This window comes from Phyllostomus discolor, chromosome 1 (genome assembly GCF_004126475.2).
Source record: "Phyllostomus discolor isolate MPI-MPIP mPhyDis1 chromosome 1, mPhyDis1.pri.v3, whole genome shotgun sequence".
Lineage (NCBI taxonomy): Eukaryota > Metazoa > Chordata > Mammalia > Chiroptera > Phyllostomidae > Phyllostomus > Phyllostomus discolor.
Genome location: NC_040903.2, coordinates 59,953,336 through 59,980,486, shown reverse-complemented (window position 1 = coordinate 59,980,486; position 27,151 = coordinate 59,953,336). Strand labels below are relative to the sequence as shown.

At 40.2% G+C, this 27,151-nt stretch overlaps 1 protein-coding gene and 1 long non-coding RNA gene across 4 annotated transcripts in view; both read right to left on the bottom strand.

Annotated features, from left to right (window-relative positions):
• PIP4K2A (phosphatidylinositol-5-phosphate 4-kinase type 2 alpha) overlaps positions 1–24,759 on the bottom strand; it is a 161,309-nt gene extending 136,550 nt beyond the window's left edge. For 2 of the 3 annotated variants that reach the window (XM_036023346.1, XM_028505623.2), the window contains exon 1: positions 24,359–24,759. In XM_036023346.1, the coding sequence (XP_035879239.1) occupies positions 24,359–24,502 (144 nt within the window). In that variant the 5' untranslated portion in view covers positions 24,503–24,759. The remainder of the gene's footprint in view (positions 1–24,358) is intronic. The other variant, XM_028505620.2, reaches the window with a different exon arrangement.
• Positions 1,251–6,297, bottom strand: LOC118500089. The gene is made up of 2 exons (XR_004902620.1): positions 3,267–6,297; positions 1,251–2,107 (listed from the first exon to the last, which is right to left on the bottom strand). It is a non-coding gene; the product is annotated as an uncharacterized LOC118500089 (long non-coding RNA).
• Positions 24,760–27,151: the final 2,392 nt, after the last annotated feature.

Sequence of the window (27,151 nt, the reverse complement as noted above, 5' to 3'; positions counted from 1 at the left end):
CTTTTGCATACTCTTCAACTAATTTACTTTTACCCAAGGTTTTTCATATTTAGTATGAGATCAAGCACTTAATACTAAATAGCAGAATAGGCTAGGACAACAGAATCAAAGTCTCTACTACTCTGAACCATAATTATCAACTGTAACAAATTTCAGAAGAAAGAGAAATAATTAAAAAGAACACTTTCCCTTTGAAATTTTGGTCAGGGCACAAAATCAAAGACTCGGCGTTAGGAGAGTTAAAAGCTGCCTAACCCTGTCACCCACCTGGGAGTGGGCATCCCCGAGCAGTGGAAGGCTTTGGGGCCAGCAGCTGCCAATCCTGTCACACATACGGGTTAACTGGGCAGTACTCAGTTACCAACTGTGTCCTGGTCATTTGATACCCATAATAATTATAGTTTATAGGTTTTTTTTTTACTAATAAACTTGCTTTTTATATGTGAATGTAGGGAGATTTGATGCCTTAGTATCTTTTTCCCTTTCATTTCAATATACACTCTTGAGTCAGAGGAAGGGGTGGTGTGTCGGGAATGCTGCCCAAACCCAATTCTGCCCATGGGAGTGTGCACTGCTTGTGAAAGTGTATCCATCTCATCTGCCACCGGGGAAAACTCCTCTGAAACATGCTGACCCAGCACATACTCGGATAATTCCAGGAACAGGAAACTCATTATTTCCAAAGGCAGCCAACTGCATCCTTGGACAACTTGAACTCTTAGATAGTAGTTCAGTAGTCTACTGAAGGAAATCTAATCTCCCAATTGTTTCCACATATTACATTTTAATTAAATCTCACAAATGAATTGAGGCAGAGGACTCTGAACCCCTGGGTTCCTTTCAGAGTCCTAAAAACACTATCTGTAGATGTCAAAAAAACTGTTTTCTTTCTGTCCATTAGTCTAGGTTGAGGAGCCAATGAATAACTGAAGAAAACAAGCTCTTCTTTCTGTTTTAATCTATGAATAAAGAAGACAGTAACAAGTCAGCAACATTTAGATATTTTAAATTTGAAAGTGAATACAGCTTACATTTTATTACAGATGAGTAAAGGGTCCACCAAAATGAAAACAATTTTAAACAAATTTTTTAAAGAACATTTTCTGAATACATTAATATAAGCAATTAGAATGAAAACATTTGAAATTGATAACACAAAATCATTAAAATATAGTGTCAGTAGAGAACTAGTTTCTACAGAGACTTAAAATGAAGGATATTATCTAATAAACCTATACAGAGTCTCTCACATATCAAGCACAAAGTTAAGAACCACCTTATGGAAATATTTCCTGAGTAGCATTGATGGCAAATGGTGGGAAAAATACAGTCTCTGAAAACATGACATGTTTTACTCACAAAAGTTGAGGCATTCCTATTCCCATTAAGTTCCCCACACACCCAGAACCAAGAGCAAAAGACCTCAGCTTGTAATAATTTATCACATACCTCAAAATAGTACACTGTAATCAAGAATTAAATTCAAGAAAGGAATCACTTAGATACAGTTTTCTGTCTATAACTTTAAAAAGACACTAACCCCTTTTTCTTCTTTTTTTGGTGGGTTATTCTTCTAAGAGGTTTCACAAAGCTGGGGTTGCTGGAGCCTTTCAGGGGGCTACTGAAGCCAGGCCCAGCCTTGAGCCCCAAACCTTCTCTCCCTCCTTCCCTCTAGGCTGCCTCACCCAGCAATCCCCCTTTTACATTATTGTACCGCATACCGAGCGGACCCCTCAGCATTCAGTTATCAACAGCCCCTACATCTAAAAGGTTTTAACAACTTGGTCTGCCGTGTCACTACTCCCTTAGAGGAAACAGATACATGCATCTCTCTGTGAAGAGCAGTAATGGCATGCCTATCTTCAGTTTGGAAATGTAAACAATGCAAAAGGTATAGCACTGGAAACCGTGGAACCAAACTAGAGCAACTTAACAAAATAGAACCACTGTAAAGGATGGTGTCGCTACAACATTCTGCAGTATCTTCACTGACTGCTCAAGCTTTTTTCTTTGGCAACACTTTCATGTCAAAAAAAAAAAGATTACTCCAAGTATATCACTGAATAAGGCCAGCATTTACTTATTACTCTTTTCAAATACTTGAGCCCTGCAGAAAGAAAGAAAGAAAAAAGTCTTGTAATTGCTGACCCCAAGAAAATATTTTATTGTAATCATTTCTTTAAACTTGCATTCATCTTGACCTTATTAGCATTACATCAACAGTAGAATCATAACAATAATATAAGTAGCAGTTAACAGCTACTCTCCTAGATGTTTTAATCCTCAAAACTATCCTATTGGGGGAGGAGGGCAGCCCTATGAGCCAGGTGTCCTACCATCCCATTGCACAAATGAAAAAATTGAGGCACAGAGAGGTTAATTAACTTTCCCAAGATCACCCAGCTAATAAGTGGCAGGGCCAGGATTTGAATTCAGTCATCTGGCTCCTCTGTCTGAAGCCAGAGGACACCATGCTGATTGCCTCCCAAAAGTCTTCAAAACAGCATCAGGTCACACTAAAATCATTAGAGTTCCCTGTCTTTGGAAATCATTCAACTCCAACAATTTCTTTGAGATTATTTACCATCTTAATGTGTTTTCCATAAATTAGAAAAATTTAAATAAAAGTTTGAAAGATTTTTACTTCTCCACATGTAAAGTGACATAAAATGAAAGTGTCTACTCTTCCAAGAGAATTTTTCTTTAAAGAGCACCAATACAGAGGAAGGGGAAAAAAACTAGTGTTTACTACAACCATTAATACTGCTAGACATTCTTCTATTCCTCATCTCATTTGTCCTCATTAACAACATGGCAATAAATATCAATCATATTTTACAGATGAGAAAAACTGAGACTCAAAGGATAAGTAACTTGTCCGAGGCAAATGGAAGGGCTAGAATTTCAGTCTGGCTTGAGCCAGTATTTCTACACTCCCCTCCTCCTTGTCCTGATTTATCCTCAAGCAAACAACATCTTATAATAATACATCTTCCCCAAGTAACACCTTGAGGGAGCCAGAAAAGGTGGTGTTCCCCCCCCCACTTTTACAAATAAGGAAAGTGAATAATTGTGGTAAAGTGTGAAGACCACCAGAGGCTCAAGCAACACTGCTGAATCCATGCCAGATGACAGCAATTGTGCACGCTGGCCACGACACTTTAGCAGCATTCAGGATGGTGGCTGGACACAGCTCAGCCCAGAGCTCTTCCCACCTCCCACTTTCCCTCCGCCTCCTACGTCAGGCTCTGCCCTTGTCATCTTACCTTCTGTGGACTTGCACTGTCTCCAGGATCTTACAGGTCAAAACTTGAAGTACATTTCCACTACCATCATTTTTTCATTCACATCTGTATATGATGAAGCTCCAGATTTATTTTCCTCCTCTCGTTCTTTCTCCTCCTCTCAGGATTACTAATTTCCATCCCAGTGTATTTCTTTGTGTACACATCATGATAAAAGAAGTATGTGTTGGGTTTTTTCCCTGCAGAAGTACTTAAAGAACTTTCTGGTTACTGAATTTTAAAAATGTTACTCCTTAATTTCCATCACAAAACGTATGTCTTTACACCACCATTTGTGCAAAATATACTTTGATATTTGAAACTGTTCAACAGGATGAGGTGGCCTGTCCATTATTGCTGCATTTGGATGTCATTTCCTAGGTTTCCTAGGTTATCAGTTGCAAGCAACTGACAGAAAGGGAAACCCTACTCTCAGCAAGTGCGTGACCCACACGGCTTTGCTAAGTAACTTTCAAGAACTCACTTCAAAGCAGCACAACTCTAACTTCTCAAGAATGAGCTTTCTTAATAACATTCCTAACTCACTGAATAGAAAGAGCTGCTGAAAGATCTTAAAACGAGAGTCAAGACTCTAAATTCCTTGTCATTGCCAGTCTCGACCACACATCACAAACCTGTCAGTGTCTTAGACAACAGAAAATAGTCTGAAATCTACAACAGATTATTTGAGGGATAGTATAGGCTAGGGTATGTTTATAAATAAACATTATAGAAGCTGTGTTTAGATTCTTCTATTATAAGGGCAGTCACTCGCTATGTACTATCCTAAATATTGATTCCCTGCTCAATAACTCAGAATCTGGGGGGGGCTTCAACTATTATTGTGGAACACTTCTGAGAAATACCCAGGCCCTGCTTATGACCCTCTAGACAGAGATGGTGTAAGTCCACAAGTCAGGTTCTCGTGTTACCTGTTAAAAAATGGTCCTCACTCCCTACAGTGTATGAATCTTCTTAGAGTCAGCAATGCAGAAAGCACGTCCTGTAAGCACACAGTCATGACCTCAATTTTTCACCAAGCCCAACTGGAGAAACTAATTCTTGAAGCAATCATTTATTCAAGCTCTATCTGGTATAAATCCAGATTAGGAGAAGACTGTATACTTGGGCTATATCGTTCAGAGTCCCCACTCCCATGTCACATTTTGCCATCGGGTTCTATAGAACTCAATAATAAACAGTTATGCATATCCAATCATTTTAATCCTCTTTTAATCTACTGGGGTCATTCATTTGGTTGTTTAATCCCCTTCATCACAGCAAATTTCCGTCAGAACCAAGGGGTGAAAATAAACTAGTATTTGTCCTCCCAGGAGACAAGGAGAGCAGCTGTTACAGCTTTGTCATGGCTGCTACGAAATTCACACCTAAGTCTCAAGTTCAAATATTATATAGTGTCTTCAACTATAACAGTGCAACGTTTTATGGTAAATATATATTTTCTTCTCCTTTACAACTTGTTATTGATATCATTTTTGCTTTTGTTTAATTTTTACCTATATTTTCTCTGTTAAAAGTCTCCAAGGCTATTGAACAGAAGGTACATTATAAAGATTTCATCTTCATCACTAAAAAGAGTCCAAGAATGATTCCACATCACATCTTGATTCACTTAGAAGGCTATGTCTCAGGAAATGAGACTCTATGAATATCCTTCACATTTCAATAATATGTAGACAAAGTATGCATCTATGATTAAAAGGAAGGAAAAGTAAAAATAAAGATGATTCTTCAAGGCCATATGCTTGGAACGCACAAGAACAGACCAGAGAGATTTGAAAAGGAAACTGGTCTTTACCAACAGATCTCCCCTAGTTTGCATCTGGGAACTGTGAGTCATCTACATACTTCCAGAGATGAACTACACACAGAAAAGGAACCTGGTGCTAAGAGGAAAACAGAGCTCTAGCCCTGACTCTACCTCTGGGTGCTGTCTTTTTACTTCTCTGTGTCTGTTTTCTCATCTATAAAATGAAGACATTGGGGGGAAAAATACAAGTACCACCTGGTTCTAACATTTTATGATTTCTGTGACGGAATCTAAAAAATGAAAGAGGTGTAAATCTGGAGTCACTCTTTCACTCACATACTACTTGTAGACTCTCCTAAGGGGGGTGTGGAAGAGGGAGGAGTAAGAAAGACCATGTGCAACAGGAAACTATCAGAACATTCATTCAGTTATTTTTACCTTAGGTAAGAAATGCAGCTCATGTCAATGCCGGCACCCTCATTTGGGCTCACATCCTAAATGGCCCCTCTGTCATGCACTCAGTTTATTTATAGTAGAATGCCATCTATGTGGTATAAAAACCTTTAATTTAATGAGGTGGGAAGTGACCACAGAAATACTTTGTACCATACACAGGTGTTAGTTATCTCATGCAAAGTACATAGAATAATTGTCTTAAGGATGATTAACACATTTTTGTTTTACATATATACAATTTGTTCTAAATTTCCTGACCTACTCTGTGATCATAAGTGGCTGCCAGTAATGTTACCTGGCACATTTTTTTTCTTTAAATAAGTTTACTTAATCACAAGTTTCAAGAAATGCAAGAAAATAACTTCTTTGGAAAGAAGCTAATTTTATGGAGAAAGCAATTATGCTTTTGTATTACAGAGAACTTACCAAAAATCACCTATTTAAAAATTTTCAATGAATATAAAGAGTTTTTTATTTCAACATCCCCCATCTCTATTAACACAAACTGTGTAATACATTTTCTGAGAACTTAATGATATCAGGGAACAGAAACATTTACCAGACAAATATTAATCAAAACTTTTGTGTAATTGGCAGATGTTTTGAAAATGGGAACTGCTAGTGCATACGTTTAGTCGATAATGTACTTTAGCCATTTGATCAATATATCTTTGTGAAGTAATTATTTGTTTTTTTAGCTATTTTAAATTTTTTCTTTATTTTTATTGTTGACACTATTACAGATACCCTCATTTTCCCCTCTTTTGCCCATCTCCACCCAGCTCCCACACTCCCCTTCCCTTTAGCTATCACCACATTGTTGTCTGTGTCAACGGGTTACACATATACATTCTTTTTTTTTTTTTTTTGCATATATATCCTTTGGATAATCCCTTCACCTTCTTTCATCCAGCTCCTCCTCTCCCCCTCCCCCTCTGACAGCTGTCAGTCTGTTCCATGTGTCCATGCCTCTGTTTCTATTTTGTTTGTCAGTTTACTTTTTTCATTAGATTCCACATATAAGTGAGATCATCTGGTATTTGTCTTTCTCTGACTGGTTTATTTCACTTAGCCAGTGCAATAATCTCCAGGTCCATCATGCTGTCTTAAAACCAAATAGCAAAATAAATTGAATGTAGGACCAGACTTCCAAATTGCTTTATCGCATAGTGTTCAGCAAGTTTTTTTAAAATGACAGAAATTCATCCACATGTAGTACACAGATGAAATGTTCAAATAAAAATTCATATATGGAGGGCAAATGCTCAATAAAAGCTTGGATACCTGTAGGTAAATCAGTGGTAATCACTCCATTTTATCTTTGTTTTTTTGTAAGCTCACAAAAACTTACAACTTTTAGAATCACTTATTACTTAATTATTGCTCCCAATACAATCAATAAAGTTTTAAAATCAATCAACTGATAATGTTTGGATGGCTACCCCAAGGAAAAATACTCCCTTATATCTAGCAAATATATCTAGTTTACAAACAGAAATTTACAAGTTATTTCTGCCTCATCAAATTCAATATGTAAAAGTTTCTTCCCATCTATCATACCTAAGAACATGTCTTGTTTTCCTAATTATAAAAGTATATACTGCATGTTCAATATTTAAAAAAAAACAAATTATAAAAAGATATAAGTACAAAGTCAAAAATCATCTATAATCCTTCCTGTCCTCAGAGAGACATGTACTATTTTTAAAACACATGGCTACACCCTCATGCAGCGCACCAGTCACTTCTCCACTGGAGTGCACTGACTTCACTAACATCTTTCCTAGCTACAAAGTATTTCAATATGCAAATACATCACATTTTATTTAGCCCAAATATCACACTAAAGGATATGTATATTACTTCCAATTTGTTTATCATTATAAAAGATCTGTGTTTGGGTTTTTGTTTTTTAAGGAAACACAGGATAGAAGGATCTCTCTTCAGTTTGGGTATCCAACAAGTATAAGCACATGATCATGGCTTACTCACCTCAGTGTTTAGGACTACTCCACATGCCATCAGAGCAGTCTTTTCTTCTTATAAATAACCAAACTGAAATGAATTCTTAAAGAGTCTCTCATTTTGGAGGTTCAGAAATGGTATTTGGCTACTCTGGTTCTGGTTAAACAAAAAACAAGTATTCCACTCAAAATACTACTCTGTTCTGGGGCTTTCTTGAATGCTTGCATAAATTTTTCACATAAGGAAACAAGGTACTTCCTTAAAAACAGGAAGAGAGCATAAAGATATATATTCATAATTTTAAAGTTCTAATTTAGAAATTAATGAAAAATTGCATATAGTTTATTACCGCTGAAAAGTTATACTGAGTATGTTTTCACTCAACACACTTCCCCAGGCCTATTTAGTTCAGAATCGTCTGTGACTTATAAAACCTGAATTGAAGAGATTTCATTAACAAGTAGAATTTTTCTGCTTTTTATGTCAAACACTTAATATTTTAAAATAATAATAGGGTAGAAATAATTCTCTATTAGGTAATCATCCAAGTTAAATATATATTACCATCTTTTATAAAAGGCCCTAATTTTCTACTTAATTCAAGCTTCAAAAAAAATCAATTAAGGTTCAATTTTCAAAGAAATGTACTATCCATGGGCTAATTCTGAAGCTTGCATCCATCTGAAATAGTTAGTAATTCAGGCCTCCTGCACACTGGCAACTGCAGTTACCGCTGTCACAATAAAACACATTCACACGCAGTGGAAACAACCACTTATCTGGGTGTTGGCTTATACACATGACCTTTCCTTTCTTTCTAGGAGAGCCCTGCCTTCGTTCCTTCAAGTTTCTTCAATGTTCTCAGGAGTTAAATATTAAAATAGGGGATTTTATTATATTATGAAAATACACAATATCCTCATTCACTTCTGCTGAAAGTAAAAATTACATTTCTTTCTCCTTTCTGAATACCAGTTGTCTAAATAGAAAGGAGCCAGGCATTCACAGTTACCTGGTGAAATTTCAACCTCCTTCCTTACCTGGCTACAACCTCTTTTACCTGGCCCTGCCAGGCTGCAGGATGTTGGTAAAGTCAGCACAGGTGACTGAATGTTTGTATGAGATAACTCAGGGCAGGGTGGAGAGCTGGCAGAATCAAGCTCCAAGCCCACAACAGAACTACAAAGTGGTGACAATATTCAACCTTTACAAAGCAAACACACACTCTTAAAGCTATGGACTCCGGTGGATGTCACATCACATTTCCTGAACAGTTTCATCTGAATCATCCATATGTTGAGTCTAATGAGAAGTGGTAACTGGATAACCAAGTGCTCATTCCTGATTAGGAATCAGTGGGGCAACATGTACCAGGAGCCTTAACATATCTGTACCTTTGGATCAAGTAATCCCCCAAAAGAGGAATCTGTTCTAAGGAAATCACACAAAATAAGAAAAAGTTTTCTATAGGGAGATGTTGCTAGAAGCATTATTTACAGTAGGAAAAACCTGGAACCAATATAGGCATTATTAAAACTGCATTAGACTATTAGGCAGTCATTAAAAATCATCATTATGAAGAATACATAACAATATGAGGAAATATACACACAGTATAATCTCAAAGAGACTTTTAAAAAGATATTGGAAAGATACAGTCCAAAACATTTATACTGCTTGCTCCTAGAATGATTATGGTAATCCTTCACTATATTTGTCACTATTTTTCAAGTTTTTCATATAGGAAATTCACTATACGTGCATACATAATATACATACATATATATGTCTCTCCTCTATACTTATTAGAACTTAAATTCCACTGAAGCCACGAATGTTTCTAGTTGATCTAAATAAACATAAGAAAGAAGTTCCATATAACAAAGAGTAAAAGTATTCTATGGGCTTTTTACTGGGTGAAATCTTGATTGGCATGTTTTAAGTTTATGAATATCTAGCCCTGGCTGGTATAGCTCAGTGGACTGAGCACAGGCTGCACAAACCAAAGGGTTGCCGGTTCGATTCCCATTCAGGCACATGCCTGGGCTGCAGGCCAGGTCCCCAGTGGGGGCCACATGAGAGGCAACCACACACTGATGTTTCTCTCCTTCTCTTTCTCCCTCCCTTCTACTCTCTCTAAAAATAAATAAAATCTCAAAAAATAAAATATTTCTAAAAATTCTTCACCTGAGGATATGTTAGATTTATGAATATTTAGTATCAAAACTGAAAGAGAAAAGTAAGACAAAGGGATACACTAGTTTCTCCTAACTTTTTTATTCACCATTAAAATGCTTCTTAACTTTGCTCCTGCCCTCCTACTTTGGCTCAATCTGCAATAACAACAAAAAAAGTGCCTTATGGGCTTATCATAATTGTTTCTGAACAATTCTTTCTATGCCAATGCATTTGAATTTTTCATCTATGTGCAGGCAGAATCTAATTTATGGATGGGCTGTGTTCCAAACATGCATGTGTAAGCCGGCTATTTCTGTGATAAACATATTCTAAGTTGGGTTCTATGTGGGAGAAGTCAGCTGAAAAAACAGTTTTTTCCCTCAGGTTTCTGGGCACAGAAGAAAGCCCATAGAGCAAATTTTCAAAAAGGTAAAGCTGATTAGAAGCACACTGAGACCCGTAATTTGGGAGCATGGAAACTTAAGAAGTCCGAGCTGACTTGGGAACACACTGAACACCTGGGAGTGTGAGAGAGCGGGAGCGCAACACGGTCAGGTAGAAGAGGATTACGAAGGAAATTCAAGAGGACCCATGAGGAAATGAAGTTTCTGCTTGTTTAGATCAGTGTGTCCAAATTTTTTTTAAGACTACAGATGACTCAGTCAGCAAGGCTTCTGTCACATTTACACCTGGTTATCCCTGGGAACGAAACAATGGCAGTGATTGGGTGTTTTGGGGGAATGGGGGGATTCCATATAATTATGCAAAAGAAATTATAAATACAAATGTTTCTATTTATAATATTATATATAAACTAAGTTCTGAATACACACTAAAAACAGATTTTAAGTAGACCACTCAAAACCTATGGAACACTTAAAAAAGAAAATGCTAAAAATATATGTATCAGTCTTCAAAATTATTGAGGTCCTAATAAATCCAGAATGAACTTTATCTTTAAAAATATAGTTGTGAAGACCACTCAATGGAAAGGAATGATTGAGGAATGATTATAAGAAATAACTGAGCTCCCAGGTTATACAGACTAGGACAAAATACACAAAGACTGGAGAAACCATGAAATTAGTTCTTCAAAGACCAAGCCCCTGGCCACCTGAGCCAAGATGAAGAACAAAGATGGGTGAGCCCAATGCTCAGTCTTGTGGTCCTACCTGGTCTGCTGCCTTTGGCAATGTTTCATACTTTATATCGAGTTGCTGTTACCTGGATTCATGAAGCAGTGATGTGTTCAAGGAAAATTGTGTCTGGACCAATTTCCACATCACATGGCATCATTCCCTATTTACTAATCTGAGTAAATTAATTTGCATCATACAAACATGCATGTAGCAGAAAAATGATAGAAATTATGCATCTTCTACAGTAGATTAAAATTTGTAAGGAATTACAAACCCTGCTTTTTTTTTTTCCTTTTGTCGAGCCTAAACACTACCTGAAAGCTTCCTCAAGGACACCAATGCGTAGGAATCTGACAGGAGAAATTTTGTATGCATGAGCCAAGAAAAGCAGGGCAGCTGCTGATACACAAGGCACCTCTGTGCACATTCTAAAATGAGCTTCCTCTGTGCAGGCGAATGACAAAAAGGGATCCTGTCTCTGGCTGATGCAGCCCTTGCCATTGTGTGCAGGTGGCAATACTGATTCCAGCCCACACCCACCCCTCCCACAGGGCACCTCTGTACAGGTTATGTGGTATAGCATGCCACAGAGGTCATTCTCTGGCTCATTAATATGGAATACCTTTCTTAAAGTCCAGGGTGAGAGAACAAAAGCAAAGTATGTTTATTACAATTATGAACAACAGTAAGCTCTGAATGTTTGGGTATCACAATTTAAAGATACCATTCTAAGTCTAAAGTAAATAATGCAAACAGAAATGATTTCAATAATAATATGCGCAAAATAAGGGAAACAAATACAACTGTAAAAACAGAAGATGGAAAGCATAAAAGGGTACCTGAAGAAAGTTCAGCATTTCCCTGAAAATGCCACAGGCCCTTTAATAAGAAACCCTTTCCCCTTAAGGGTAGGATCCACAAGGCTCACACCTTCAGGGTAAGGGCAAACCAAAAATTAACCATTCTACCCACAGACAACTGCTGCTCAAATCTGTATCACCAGGAGGTCCAAAAAATTTCAAATGGTGAGGTTAGTTTAAAATGGCCTTGGTCTGTAAGAGCCCTAGCCACCTGGCAACAATGAACTATTCTCTCTAGAGGGACACAGTTTCACCCTAAAATGAAAAGAATCCTCCCCAAATAACTGTCTGAGGGAAATGAGCAGCTCTCAGCCAAAAATAACCAAGTAAGTATGGAAAGAAAGTCCCATGAATAAGAATCAGTGAAAACATAACACAGCAGAAAGAGACCCACAAAGATCTGAGACACTGGGATCACCACTGTTCTTACAAAGTACTGAGCAAAAAGGAAAAAGGACTCATGGCCATGGACAACAATGTGGTGATTATGGGGGCAGGGGTAGTGTATAAAGGGACTAAATAGTAACAAAAAATATATAATAAAATAATTCTTGCCTTGGCTGGTGTGGCTCAGTGGATTGAACACCTGCCTGCGAACAACAGGGTCACTGGTTCAATTCCCCGTCAGGGCACATGCCTGGGTTGCAGGCCAGGTCCCCGGTAAAGGGTGCATGGGAGGCAACCACACATTGATGTTCCTCTCTACCTCTTTCTCCCTCCCTTCCTCTCTGTCTGAAAATAAAATAAATAAAATCTTTAAAAAATTTTTAAAAATAATAATTCTTGGCTCAAAACATATCTGAAATTTAACTTCTGAATACTAGAATTTGTAGAAGCATAACTGAAGCCATTACAAGATCCTAACTGTGGAATAAATCAGCAATAACACTGAAGTGCACTCTTCTATATGTCTCTGACTCTTTAGAAGTGCATTTACAGTCTTCACATGATTCCTTGCGTGACTTTCTATGACAAGTTGCTTCCTCTCTAACCCTCCCCTGCTGTGTTCACAAGGCAAAGGTCTCACATAGTGCTGTAAACATAGCTCTTTCTCTGACGTCGGCTCACGGTTACCCCACGCCTCTTATCACCAACTTGCAGGAAGGTTGTCCCCCCGCACTCTAATGCATTGCACAACCTACTCAGCAAAATGCTCTTAAGTACTCTGTTCAATCTTAGCAAAAATAAATTTCTCAGTGATTGTGGAAGGGCTCACAGTCCACCGCGTGAGCACTAATGATTTATAGGTCACAGAATCCCTGCTCCACTGATTCATTCAACAATATTTATGCACACCTACTACATACAAGCTCTGTTCTAGGTGCAAGGATTAGGCAGTAAATAAGACAGTCTTGCCTGCTGTGGAACTCCACATCCTAGCTGGGGAGATAAGTAATAAATATGTAAACAATTCAGTTTCCTAGTATTAAGTGTCACAGAGAAAATAAAAGAATAATATGAGAGTGAAGGGGCAACTTTAGATGAGGGGGTCAGAAAGGTGGTAAAAGGCAACTTTTTTAGCTGAGAGGCTAAAATGACAAGCAGGGGCCACCACTCAAAGACCAGAGGGAAGAGCATTCCAGACAGAGAAGAAAGCGAAGGCAGAAGCTCTATGGCTGCGCTGGCTGTGGCGTGCCTAAGGAACAGAAAAAGAGCAGAGCAGCTGGAAGGAAGAAGCCATGAAGAGAGTGGTGAGGGCAGAGGGCGAAGAGGGAAATGGGCCAGGCCAGTAAGGCCTTGCAAGCCATAGACGAGAGTTTGGGTTTTACTGGCAACAGAATGGGAAGCCTCTTTAGTTTTCACTGAAGGGACATGGTATTTACATTTCAGAACGATCCTTCTGCCAGTGCAGTACAGGACTGGACTGAAACAGGGCCTGGGCAAACACAGGGAGACCTGCCACTGCTGCAGGTTCCACAAGGAGAGAATTTAAATGGGAGGAGAGAAGCATGAAGATTTGGGACTCAAAAATGAAAGTGCTGATACAAAGGGAGGAATCAAGATTGGCTCCTAGGTTTCTGGCTTGAGCACCTGAGTAGATGGTAGGCTATTCCTGAGCCCAGGAAGAAAATGGTTTCAGATATGACAAGGGGTGGGGTAGAGTAGGAAAAGGAAATCAAGAGTCCTGTTTGGGACACACAGCTGAGATGCCTATTCAAGTGAATATATGTGGTAAGAAACTGAATATGAAGCCCAGCAGGGCAGAGTTGAAAAAGACAAAAATGTCTCAATCATCAGCATAAAGCCATGAGACTAAGTAAGATCAGGCAGATAAAAAACATGCATTTTAGAAGAAGCCCCTGGACAGAATCCTGGGGCTTCAAACATTCTGAAATTGGATAAAGAGGAGAAACCTGATAAGGTTCCTAAGACAGAGTGGCTGGGGAAGCAGAAGGAAAACAAGAAAAGACAATACAGGGTGAACCCCTGGATTTAAACACATGGAGACAAATGTTGCTGGTGATGCTGACAAGAGCAGTTTCCTAGCAGTGGGGGCAGGGGGTGGGGGGTGGGGATAGGGACAAGGGCCAGATTGGAGTACCACACGGAGAAGAGTGTCAGGTGAAGGGGACACAGCAACTGTAGACAACAAGAGGCAACAGCTTTAGACAAAATTTCTCAATGTTTACTACAAAAAAACCACAGAAAACAGAGTGGACAATGATACAGTGAGAGATGTGAAGTCAAAGGGAAGGTTTTGTTGCTATGGCTGTTTATTTTGTTTCTAAGATGGGAGATCCCAGATCAGCGAGCGCTGTCCAACACAAAGTGCTACGAAGATGGAAACATCCATTTGTCCAATACAACAGCCATTACCCACATGTGGCTCCTAAGCATTTGACATGAAACTGAATCTTTTTTTACTATTATTATTATTTAACATATTTATTGATGCCAGAGAGAAAGAAAGGGGGAGAGAGAAAATCAACGTGAGAGAAACATCCATTGTTTGCCTCCCGCACATGCCAGGGCCGGGGACTGAAACTGCAACCTAGGCGTGTGCCCTGACTCAGAATGAAGCCCATGACCCTCGGTCTATGGGATGATGCTCCAACCAAATGAGCCACACCAGCCAGGGCTGAGACTGAATCTTAAGATTTAATTTTAATTAAATGAAATTTAAATAGCCACGTGTGACTAGAAGCCCCAAGCCACAGTGCAGCCCTCCAACCAGTGTGTAAGCTGATGGATTCAACCATCCAAAAGTCAGCAGACTAGGTGGTGAGAAGACCAGAAGTGCGTGGCTTCCATGGTCAATGTCTTTAAAGTTCTAAAGATTAGTAGCTGTGAGGAGGATAGAGAAACAAAATGCTAGAGGGCAGTTTAAGGAGAGGGAAAGGTAAGAAACAGGTTCGAAGAGCAGAGAACATGCTGAGTGGGAACAGTAAAAAAACTGGGTTGAGTACCACTTGAGAGTCCGAGTAAATTTTAAAGTGGGCCTTGTCAAAACTGTTGTTAAGATTTCTCTGGCAATATCAGCTACTGGGCCCTTTCAAATCTGGTCTCAAACTACATTTTCAACCATCTCCTAACGTTCCTCAAAATTTACCTCTGTGGTTTTTCAATCTTCTTGGTTGCACAACCTTTTTGCCCTTGTGTATAAACAGTGTGCATTCGGTGAAAAGAGGAAGAGGCAAGAGAGAGTAGGAGGAGAGGAGGAAGAAGAGGAGGAGGAGGGAATACAGGGGGAGAGGAGAAAGAGGAAGGGGAAGGGGAGAAAGAAGAGGAAGAGGGAGGAGAACAAAAGCTGCTGCGCTGGACTGGACGAAGCTGAGATAGGGGCTCCATTCTTCCACCAGCTCAGCCCCTTCCCCCAGCCTCTGAGGCAGCTCCAGGGAACCTCAGGGTTTGGAACCAAAGATTTACCCTAGCCAGTGCTTCTCAAACTGGAATGTGTTTACAAATCACCTGTCTTGTTAAAATGAACATTCGGCTCCAGGAGATGTGCAGAGAGCCCAAAATTCTGCATTTCTAACAGGCTCCTGATGATGGCTGATGCCACCATTTGGTAGATTATACTGTAAGTGAATGGCCACACCAGACCACTTAACCATTTTTGATTCAGTCTGCTTACTTTTGCCACTGTGAACCCCTTAGCTGTATAGGCCTTCCTTGCCTTCTCCAACTGGAAGATTCTACTCCAATTTCAAGGCTCCTTCTGAGCCCTTCTCCAAGAGTCCTGGTAGAAATCATCATAATCTAGTGCCTGCACTCATCTCTTTCCACTCTCCCCACTTCTCACTCTGCTCCAGCCACACAGACTGCCCTGCAGTTTCCTAAACATACCGAGCCAGCATCAGCCTCAAGATTTTTGCACCAGCTGTTCGTTTTGCCTAAAATGCACTTCCCCGAGATAGCCTCGTGTCCAACCCCTTCACATCCATTATCCCCTTACTCAAGTGCCTTTTCTGAGAACTTTATACTCTGACCACCCTATTTAATAATAACCCAACCATTCCTAACACTCTAGTTATTTATACAGGGTGAGGCAAAAGCAAGCTTACAGTTGTAAATATACAAAACAGTTTATTCCTGTATTATTACTTATTAATTATTGTACTATTCTTCACACAAACTGTAAACTTGCTTTTTCTATCTTTTATTTATCTATTTTTAGAGAGGGGAAGGCAGGGAGAGAGGAAGAGAAACATAGATGTGATAGTGGGAATGGAACCCATGACCTTTCACTTTGCTGAAGGACACCTAACCAACAGAGCCACCCAGTAAGGGCTGGAAAGCTACTTTTGCACCACCCTGTACACATATGTTTCCCCTGCGCTTATAAGCAACTTGAGGGCAGTGTCTAGAATATATTCATTTTGCATCCCAAGCATCTTGCATGATATCTTTTACATCGAAAAAATAGTAAAATATCAAATCAATAGCAGGCATATTTTGTAACTAATGAATCTGAATTAAACTAACTGAGTCTAAACACTTCAAACAACCTGATTACTAGTGGAAGCATTAAAAATACAAGAAAGAACATTTTAACAAAACAGATGTAGAAAGTAAAGCAAGAGCATGAAGATAATTATAAAATGGTTACTATATATGTCAAAGATGCACAAGGATGCCAAGTGCGATGATGACTTTATAACTATGAACCAGAATAATATAACAATTAATTTAACATGTTTTATCACTTAAAATATTTTTTTAAAAATAATGACAGCTGAAAACTGTACCTGAACAATTAAATTTAAAAAAAGGGAAAAAAATTTAAAAAATAAGGAAAGAAAGAAAGTAAAAAAAGGGGGGGGGGCATTGGCTGGGATGGGAATAAAAGACAGAAAACTACTTGAACAACAATTAAATTAAAAAAAGGAAAAAAACTTTAAAAAGAAGAGAAAAGAAAGTAAAAAAAATAACAACATGACAGCTAATGTTTACTAAGAACTTAGCATTTGCCAACAACTCTTTAGATATTTCACAAGTATCAACTTATTTAATCCACATATCAGACTTACATTATAGGTACTATTATTATATCTTTTTATTAAAAAAAGGAACTGAGAAAGAGAAGCCAAATGACCTGCCCAAGGTCCCACAGACAGCCAACCAGTGTGGCACCAGAGCTCTTAACTACTGTAGAGAAGTGAAAAACTACAAAAACTTATTTAAAATGTAAAGCCTTATCTTTAGGTAGGTTACTGTTTTAAAACTCCCTATACCACTTTTCATTTTGTGTGTGAGTGTATGCATATATACATACACTCTTCCTACATACTTTGAACATAAGCAATGATTTTCTTTCTATACAAGAAAAACAGTGTTTTCAAACAGTTTTCTTAATAGCTAATACCATAGACACCCCTAAGCCATGGTTTCACTTTCCACAGTTTCTGTACCTGTGGTCAAAAGCGGTCTAAAGGTATTAAACGGGAAAACTCCAGAAATAAAGAATTCAGAGTTCTAAATTGCATGCTCTTCTGAGTAATGTGATAAGGTCCCTCACCTTCCTGCTCCATCCCACCCAGGATGTGAACCATCCCTTTGACTTGCATATCCTCTTACCCCAGGCAGTCACTGAGCAGCCATCTCATTTATCTGCTCAGCTGCGGGAGTGGGGAGCAGGGGTGAGAAAGAGAGAGATCACATTCACATAACTTTTATTACAGTACATTTTTATAATTAGTATATATATTATAATTAGTACATTAGTATAATTAGTACAGTACATTTTTATAATTAGTATCTATATTATATTAGTATATATTAGTATATCAGTATAATTTTTATATTTAGCATAATTTTATAAAAATTTTTATAATTTTTACAGTTCTATTTTATTATTAGTCACTGTTGTTTCTCTTTTACTGTGATTAATTTATAAGTTAAATGGGACCTATCGGACTTAGTACTATCCATGGTTTCAGGTATCTACTAGGGGTCTTGGAATGTATCTCCTGTGGAGAAAGGGGGACTACTATACCCTCCCTGTCGAAGTGTTTAAGGCTAAGGAAAGATCTCAAAAAAAAGAGAGAGAGAAAAAAAAAATCACAGGCATGCCCAGGCAGCACAGCTCAATGGTTAAGGGTTCAGGTTTGAATCACACCAACCTACTGTGTGCTCTCCCCCATTTCCCACCCCACAGCTCTCCTCCTTATTCTTGCAATGGTTCTTAACGGGGTTCCCCAAACCTCTAAGTGGTCCATGGACAGAGCACAGTAGATCCATGAACTGGGTCATATATAACCTATGTACTATTTTAATTTATTCATTCAAAAGCATTATTAAGAAGGGGTCCATGGCCTTCACCATACTGTCATAGGGGTCCCAGGCAAAAAAGGAAATGTATATAAAAGACAGGGAAATGAGGTATTTCTAACAAAAAGAGGGAAATAAATCTGGTTAGGATTGGCAGAGTGACAATGGAAAAGAAGAAATGGAGTCAAGGAAAATACCTAGATATTCCTAAATAAAAAATCATCTTTCACCTTCCTTTTACTTTTAACCTTCTAAAAAGAGAGGCTACCTCTACATACGTGCACTCATTCACTCCTTAGATTTTTAAGCTTACACACACACACACACACACACACAGAAAATAAACCACTGTGTCTAAAAGTATATCCATGAACATCATGATCTCTGCAGCATCCAATTCTGCTGGCCTCCTGGCTGAGTTTTCTCTGGCTGTTTGTTCCTCCTTCCTCATTCCTTCCCCGTTTTCCAACTTCTCCCTCAGAGATCTATTTATCCCTGTGGCTCAGCAACCCTGCATGGACAGCTCTCCATTCTCCACTCCCACCCTAACCTTGCTCCTGGTTCTAACCCCACCTTCCAATACCCCACAGGCGGGCACTGTCACTACAATACCCACTCACCATCATCTGCAATTCAACTTTTCTTTAAAAAAAATCATCCTTTCTCAACACACAACTCTTTCTCCTAGCTTTGGTTAATTCTATTATGAGGTCACCTTTCTTCCAAGTATTCATCACATGCAGTCAGGAGACAAAGCCTGAACATTTCTCCTTATTTTAAACATTATTCCTTCTGTCTTGCTATTTAAAATATAGCCCATGGACCAGCAGCACCAATATCACCTACGAACATGATAAACATCTGTATTTATCTCAGGCTTTACCTTAGACCTGAGTCAGAATCTACATTTTTAAAATGTCCCCAAGTGATAAATACACACATTAAATTTTGAGAAACACTTGTCTAGTGCTTATCCGTACGCTGCCAGCCGAACTGCATCTGAGGCTGACCATTTCTAAGTATTAATTACAGAATCCTTATTGTGTGCTAATTACAATGCTAGGCTTTAAATACATAATCTTACTTAACCCTCAAAACAATCCTGTAAGGCAAGCATCACATCATCTCCATTTGGAGAATGAGTACTTTGGGGCTCACATGGATAAATCATCTATCTGCTCAAAGAGACCATAAATGATGAAGGCAGGACTTGAACCTGATGTGTCTGACTACAAACCATTTTGCCATAATGCACCAATTCCTTTCAATTCTAAAACTTCTTTTTCAAAGGGTGTGTTGGTAGAATTAATTACTCTGATTCACTGAATTTTGTAATAAATTTAAGGTAGATTTTGTTTGTTTATTCAAATTTTTGCCAAAAACCTTTCAAAAGGCATAACAGCAATCCTGAGGCAGAAAGAGAAATCACTGGCCTGCCATGTGCATCATTCTCAATACTCAAGTTCACTCTACGGTGTTTGAGAAAAAATGAAGAAGTGTATTGCTTTGAGGCTATAACCCCAAATTTTAGTGGTTCTGTAACTATTTCCCTCATAATAAACTTCATGGATGTCTACTTGGCACTCTTCAGTCTTCTAAAAAGGGAAGAAACAAATAATGTGAAACTGGGTTTCCTGAATGAATGATTAGTTGGGTTCCATTCAGTCAATAAGTTTCATCTAACGTCTAGCTGATTATTGTTTTAATTGCTTTACTATATTCTATTCAGCTAATATTTCATAGTCTAATATATCATTTTAAAATCTGGTTTTATCTTTTTTCCAGTGCTCAAATATAAACCCACAAAACTAAAAGACATCACTATTTCTTCAATATAGTATTTACCTATTTTGAGTTTCAGACCTTATTGAGAATATAACAAAAGCAATGAATACTCTACTCAGAAAACTACATATTCATCAAAACACACAAAATGTGCCACACAACACCAAGATAAACAGCCCAGCCCTATGGTGAGGACAGGCACTGGCCTGATACTGCCTGTAGAGGCCCTCTCCCTTCTTTTGAGAGCTGTTCTTCCCAACTCCAACAGGCAGGAGCTGCCACCTTTTTATAACTGCTCGCTCAATACTGCAAATGACCCAAGCCAACCCAGTCAGAATCCCTCCATGGATTTTTATAACTGAATCAGAGACAGAAAGTCCCTTTGGGCGGCAGAAAGTACACAATGTGAAATTTGGGAACCATCGGTTCCCTGTGGAGGAAACCTGTAATTGTCAGAAAGAATAAACCAAAAAGGGCCAGAAAAGTGCCAACAGTACTCAGTCACCTGGTTCCCATTGTTGTGGAAGCCCAGACCCAATCCTGCTCTCCTGGTTTGGTTACCAGCCCTAACCTTCTCAGTGATAAACTTCCAAAACCCTCTGTATTTTAAATTTTTGCCTAAACTCATCTGTTTCTATAGCTTACACCCAAAAGACTCTAATTAAATAATGGCTACTTCTAAATACTATATTTGTTTTAAACAAGTTTTATGTCCTTTAAATTCTTCTATACAGATACCTCCTCCACATATTTAAATAGGTTTTCAAATACAATTTCTAAAGGCTCACATTTTACTCTGTATAAAAATCTTTTAGAATATCTGTTTAAAACAAGTCTTGGCTTAGACCATTCTTCATGCTCCACACACTATTAAAATATAATTTTAAGAAGCTAACTGCCTGATCATTTTTAGTTTAATTCCAAATGGAACAAGGCAAAATTGCCTTCTTAAATCATCTTTTTCTTTATGTATTCAATTATATTCCCTGCTCAAAATACTTAAAAATTGGCAGTCATCCATTCACTGATGGATATTTTAAGTTAGAAAGCAGTAACCACACAAAGTCGATATTATTCTGATTGAGAATTACAGCCACGATGGATTTGAAAATTCCTACCTTAGTTGCAAGTTTTTATATTTCAATGAAATAGACTCTGGCTTAATAGAATGCAATGCAGTCCAACTACAATCAATCCAACAAACTTTTAGTTCACACATCTCTCACTGTTACCACAGATTTCCTTCCCTCTAGTCATGGCCTTGAAAATTCTCTGAATGCTGCTGCATTGGCAAGGTAATAATAGTAATGACTCTTGTGTTATATACTATTACTATTCCTAGTCTGTGCATCCCTGTATAATGCTATGAACTTAGTAGACTCTAAAAACAGTTGAATCTTGAAGTTAGAAAAAAAAACTTGGAAATTATCCAGTCCAATCACCTTACTTCATAGTAGCAAAAATTAGTTAATATGGTCAAGGTCAACAGAGTTAAAGAAAGAATTAGTATACAGATCCAATGAGCATTTTTCCACTGTACTCAGAAGGTTCCCAATCCCTACAGAAGATGCCCAAATGATAAAATACATATATGGTTCCCCTTTAATGCTCCTAAAGTATGCTTATTTATAAATGTTCTTAATACAAATCCAAATGAATTTTAAAAACATAAAATTGCTATAGTCCTGACAAATAATTTCCTATTAATTCTGATCACATTGGAAACATAGGAAAAGACTCTCAATTTGAATGATCTGTTCCTTCTCTGCTATGTTTTCTCAAGTGCCCCCATTCATATACAACACAACGCTTGTTCCTTCCTAATAATGCTGACCTATTTATCCTCACATTATAACATCAACTTCGGTGCACACAAAGTCATATAAAAATGCTGATCTAATATTAGATTTTGACACCTAAACTGAAATCAACCAGCCACACTCAGCATCTAAGTGCTTAGATTTCATCTTTATATACATTCTTTCTTTTGTTAAAAAATAATAAAGAAAACAGACATTTTGAAAAAGAAGGCTGTGCAACAGACTTTCCTTATGTCAACTCAAGAGCCCACAAAAATATCTGGGCAAATATATGAGGCGCATTTTTAGCAATCTTTGCACAGTGGCTGGCACTTTTTGGTGCCTACTATATGCTGAATGAAAAACACGGTTATATTACGCACTGTGGAAACTTGCCTCCTCTGGATGACTAAACTTAGAATTGCTAACTTCTCTTGAAAGCAAAAAATAAAATAACACGAACACTACTTTTATAAATGTTAAGTAGTTTCAAAGTATTTCCAATGAGCAAAAAAAAAAAAAAAACTAAAAGAAATGTAGCAATTCACAGACATAAGGTAGCAACGTAAGTGGTTACAGTAAACATGTACAATTACAAGATTTTCTAAAGTCAAGTGGAATTCAGACTAATGCCCAGAGGTCACACTGTTTTAGCAGCATATTGTTGCCACTACTTTACAAGATTAAACGCTCAGACATAGCACTCTCCTGAACAAAACATCAGAACTCTGAATGAGATAAAAGCATCCTTAAATATGAAACTAACAACATTAATTTTAGAAAATAAACAACGTAGGTAATTTTTTTAAAGTTTAAAGAATTAGACTTAATGGAAACTGCAGACACAGGAAAAATTCATTTTCTTTACTGTAACGAAACTTAAGAGTTTTAGTGAAGTAATGTATGCTGTTGTAAATAAAAGCTTACATTCCTAATTGATAAAAAAAAAGTTGTCAGAAAGTTAAAATGGACTTCAATGGATCAGGCATTAGACTGACAGAAATAATAATTTCTCAGCCTTATTAAAAACAATCAATAATGATACTGTTTCACCTTTCTCAAGCTTGGAAAAGAAAATATAAATACGATGTTTTTGAGCAATTTTAAAGAACTTCATTAAATTCAGACTGTTCTTTAAAAAAAAAAAAACCCAACGTGATTTTCTATCATTTCTGTTGTGCTGAAAAGGGCACACAGACATCCATAGAAATCGAACGTTCAAGCGTAGAGAAAGCAAGCTTACATTTTCCCCCAGATGCTAAACCGCAGTGGGTAAGGTCATGGTCAAAATTCACAGGCTCATTTAAACTTTCATGGCTCAGCCAACAGTTCCTATCATGTTTCCTGATCCTAAGGAGATTAAAACTGCCGGAGTTCCTCGCAGTTGAGATCAGCAGGAGGCTATTTCAAACCCTCAAACCGCAGTCCGCAGAGCGCGCAGCGGCGCATCTTCCACCACCTCCGGCTGTCCGTTAAGCTAGCTAACCTTTCCAAGCGTTCTCCTCTAGCCTCTTCAAGAAACCCCCAAACGCGTGCAGACGACTCGGGACCGCCTTCCAGCGGGCCCGCCGAGACCCCTCCAGCGCTCATCCCCTGGCCGCCCTTCTGCAGTCGGTGACAGGGGCCTGGTTCCCAAGGAGGGGGAGGAGGTGTGCGGAGGAAGCCTCCCCGCAAAGCAGCTCTTCAGCCCGCACAGCAGCAGGGCGGTGCAGAAGAGGGGCAGAGGAGATGCTAAACCCCATGGCCATATTTACACTGGAGGATTTTTTTTTTTTGGTGGAGTAGTCAAAAACGGTCCTAGTCTCCAATAATAACCGAGAGAGAGAGAAAGAACCTAAGCACTAAAGCTGCTGTCTCGATCTCCAGTATTCTCACTCCCGTTACTCCGTGGGCAGGCTCCGGGCGCTCCTACCTCGGACGGGTACACCTGCCCGCCCCTCGGAGGACCAGACCACCCCCGCCGCGCCCCGCTGAAGGGGAGAGCAGAAGGGGAGATCGCCGGGACACTGACGCCAGCAGCCCCCGGCGAGGTTGACAGCCCCCGGCGAGCCGTGCCCGCACAAACTTCCCGGTTCCTGGGCTGCGGGGACAGACCGTCGAGAAGACGGACCGGGGGCGACACTGGTATCGTCCCCAGAACTCAAATGCAGATGGATCCCTCGTGCTGCATCCGGACCTAGGTCCAAACGGGGTCCAAGTGGCATCTGGGCGGCCGGATGGAGCAAGCGCGCGCCCGAGGATGGGGCAGAGGCGCCGCGGCAGGAGGGCAGCCCGGGAGGGCAAGCAGCCGGAGGGCCAGGGCCCCGCTCGGGCTCCCAGCCCGTCAGCAGCTGCAGCAGGAGGAGGAGGGGGAGAGAACGAGGAGGAAGAGGAGGAGGAGAGAGACTGCAGCCGCAGCCCGAGCTCTTACCGAGTGGTTTACCCCCCACATCAGGACGCTGAGCAGCGGATCGCTGGCCCGAAAGAGCTTCACTTTCTGCGCTACGAAGTGCTTCTTCTTAGTCTTGGTCTTGCTCGCCAGCACGGAGGACCCCAGGTTGCCGGGGGTCGCCATGGCCGCCGCCTCGGTCCCCTCCACCGTCGCGCTCCCAGGCCGGGGACCCGCCCTCTCTACTCGCCGGCCCGGGGAGGCAGCCGCATCCCACCGGCGGCGGCCCCGGCGCGCCGCGCCCCGCTCCGCCCGCCGCCGCGCTCGGCCCCGCTCCGCCCGCTCGGTCCGGCTTGGGAGGGACGAGGAGCTCCGCTCGCACCCCGGCCGGTATCCGGCGCCCGCCGCGGCTCGGCGCTCAGCCCGCGGCCGGACCCGGCGCGCAGCGAGAGGCTTCCGCGTTGGGCGCCGGCGTCATGACGCAGGGGGGCGGGCGGGCGGCTGCTGCGGCGCCACGGGCGGGGCGCGGGGCGCGGCCGCGGGACCGCTAAGCCGAACCCTGGCGCTCCGGTTCCACCGAGCCCCGGCCAGGCGGGCTCCAGGAGCGCGGCCCGAGGTCCGGGCGGCGTCCCCGGGACTGTCGAGGAGGCGCTGGGAGGACGTGCGGCGCGGGGAGGTGCAGTGCGGGGAGAGGGAAGACTCCCGCAAGGCGTCCTCTTCTGATCCCTCCGGAGGAAAGCGGGAAGGACGGAGAGAGGGGGCGTCGGAAGAGAGGAGCCCCCGGAGGCTGAGGTCTGGAGAAGGAAGGAGGCTCAGGGAAGCGCCTCATCCCGGTGCCACGAGTCAGGAGAGCTAGTGAGACTCGATATGCTGCTTGCAGACCAGGGTTAACGTGGCACCGAGGAAAGGACCTGGGCACTTCGTCGGCCACCTTCCCAAGTGGCCCAGAAATGAATCCATGAATCCCTTTGTTTCTTTAACCTTTTGGACCCTGGATCTGGGCTTTTCTACACTCTCCAAGTCATGCGGAAGGTAGACTTAACACCTAAGAGTCTGAGCTGTCATTCCCACTACCACCCTCTACCCTAGACAGGACCCTGTGTTTTTTGGTTTGGCCAGGAAAATCATGCCCCGACCTGCCCCTTCAGCTTCAAATCCCGCACCGTATTCCTTTCATCCTTCCTTTTTTCCATTCCACGCACCTTCTTGCACAGAAATCTGTCCATTGTCTTCATCCGCATACACCTATATTGAGCCCTTCTTAATGCTTTATACCAGGCCCATCTCCGGAAAGCTGCCATTCAAAATAAGTCATCCTATTCTATGTATTTACCCTGGCTCAGCCCACTGGGCAAGTATTATTGCTCCACCCAAATACTATAGGGAAGACCTACTGTGTGCTTGGTAATCTGTTTAGTTGTGTCAGGGAGACAAGAAATGACAGACCCTTATCCCTTAAGGATCTTAGCCTCATGCGAATGGGGAGGCCACAGGTCATGTGGTCACCTTCATTTGCTCCTCTTTGTGCTTTGCTCTTAAAACATAAGTGTTGCCCCAAAGTCCTCTTGTTCTTCCTTCTTTATTCTATTTTCCAAAATGATATCTACTCCTTCTGCTTCAACCATCACCAATCTTAGTGGTAATAAATAAATAAATAAATAAATAATAAGCAAACCTAAATTTGCAGTGAGAACATAAGGTTGGACAATTCTCCCACATATTTGAGCAAATCAGCTAAACTCTCTGAGGCTCGAGTTTTGTTTTGTTTTTAATAGTCTGGCCCTGGTCATTAAAATCCTGCCTTACCTGCTTTATAGGATGTTGGTTAGAAACAAAATCATCAGTAGGCAATATCTAGGAAAAGCCTTTTATAAATCCTACAGAACTACATACAAACAAGATACAATGTAGGGTACTTGCAGGTAACCCATACACTCTCCCCTGAGAAGTGCCTGGTTGAACATCTGTATATCAAATGTTCACAAGCACCTTTTAAAAGTGTCTAAAATCAAGTTCAAAATCCTCCTGCATCCCACATGTTGCTTTATTTTTCTATTATACTGGAAATGGCATTCATATTGCTCAGGTACCTCAGCCAGAAGTTCATTTGTTTAACAAATTTTCATTGCCCAGCCTTGAAAGCTTCAAATCATCATTGATTATTCCTCTCATCATCACTCCACATGAATCCCTTTACCAGGTTCTGCCCTTGAAAACAATTGTGCACAAATATTACCCCTTCCCTGGTTCTATCACGGTCCTCCAATTGGAAATTAATCCATTCATTTCAGTGTTTCAATAGCACTTTATTTGTTCCATAATAGCTCTGTTGCACTTAATTGTATATTAATAATTCAAGAAAGTAGGCTTACTGTGAATGCTGGACACCTTAATTTAGTGATAACAAAGCATTGGATACCTGTGGGCACTGTCAGATGAAGTCTTACTTAGGATGGCAGCAAGCTATGGATGGGTGCACAAGGTATCACCCCTGTTAGGAGCAGATAGTGGCATAAGCATGAAGATGAAAATCCATGAGATATTTTCAGGTGAGGATACTTGTAGAACAGAAACTTTTTCCAGCTATATTGAGATATAATTGATATAACATTGGTTAAGTTTAAGATGTACAACTCAACTATCTGATGCAGTCTCTATTGTGAAATGACTACCACATTAAGGTTAGTTAATAGCTCTGTCATATAATTCCCATTTGTGTGTGTGTTCCTGTGTGATGAGAATATTTGAGACTTACTCTCTTAGCAACTTTCAAAAATATAATCTATTGGGTTGGCCAAAAATTCCATTATATATTTTTTTCCAAAAAATAAGAGA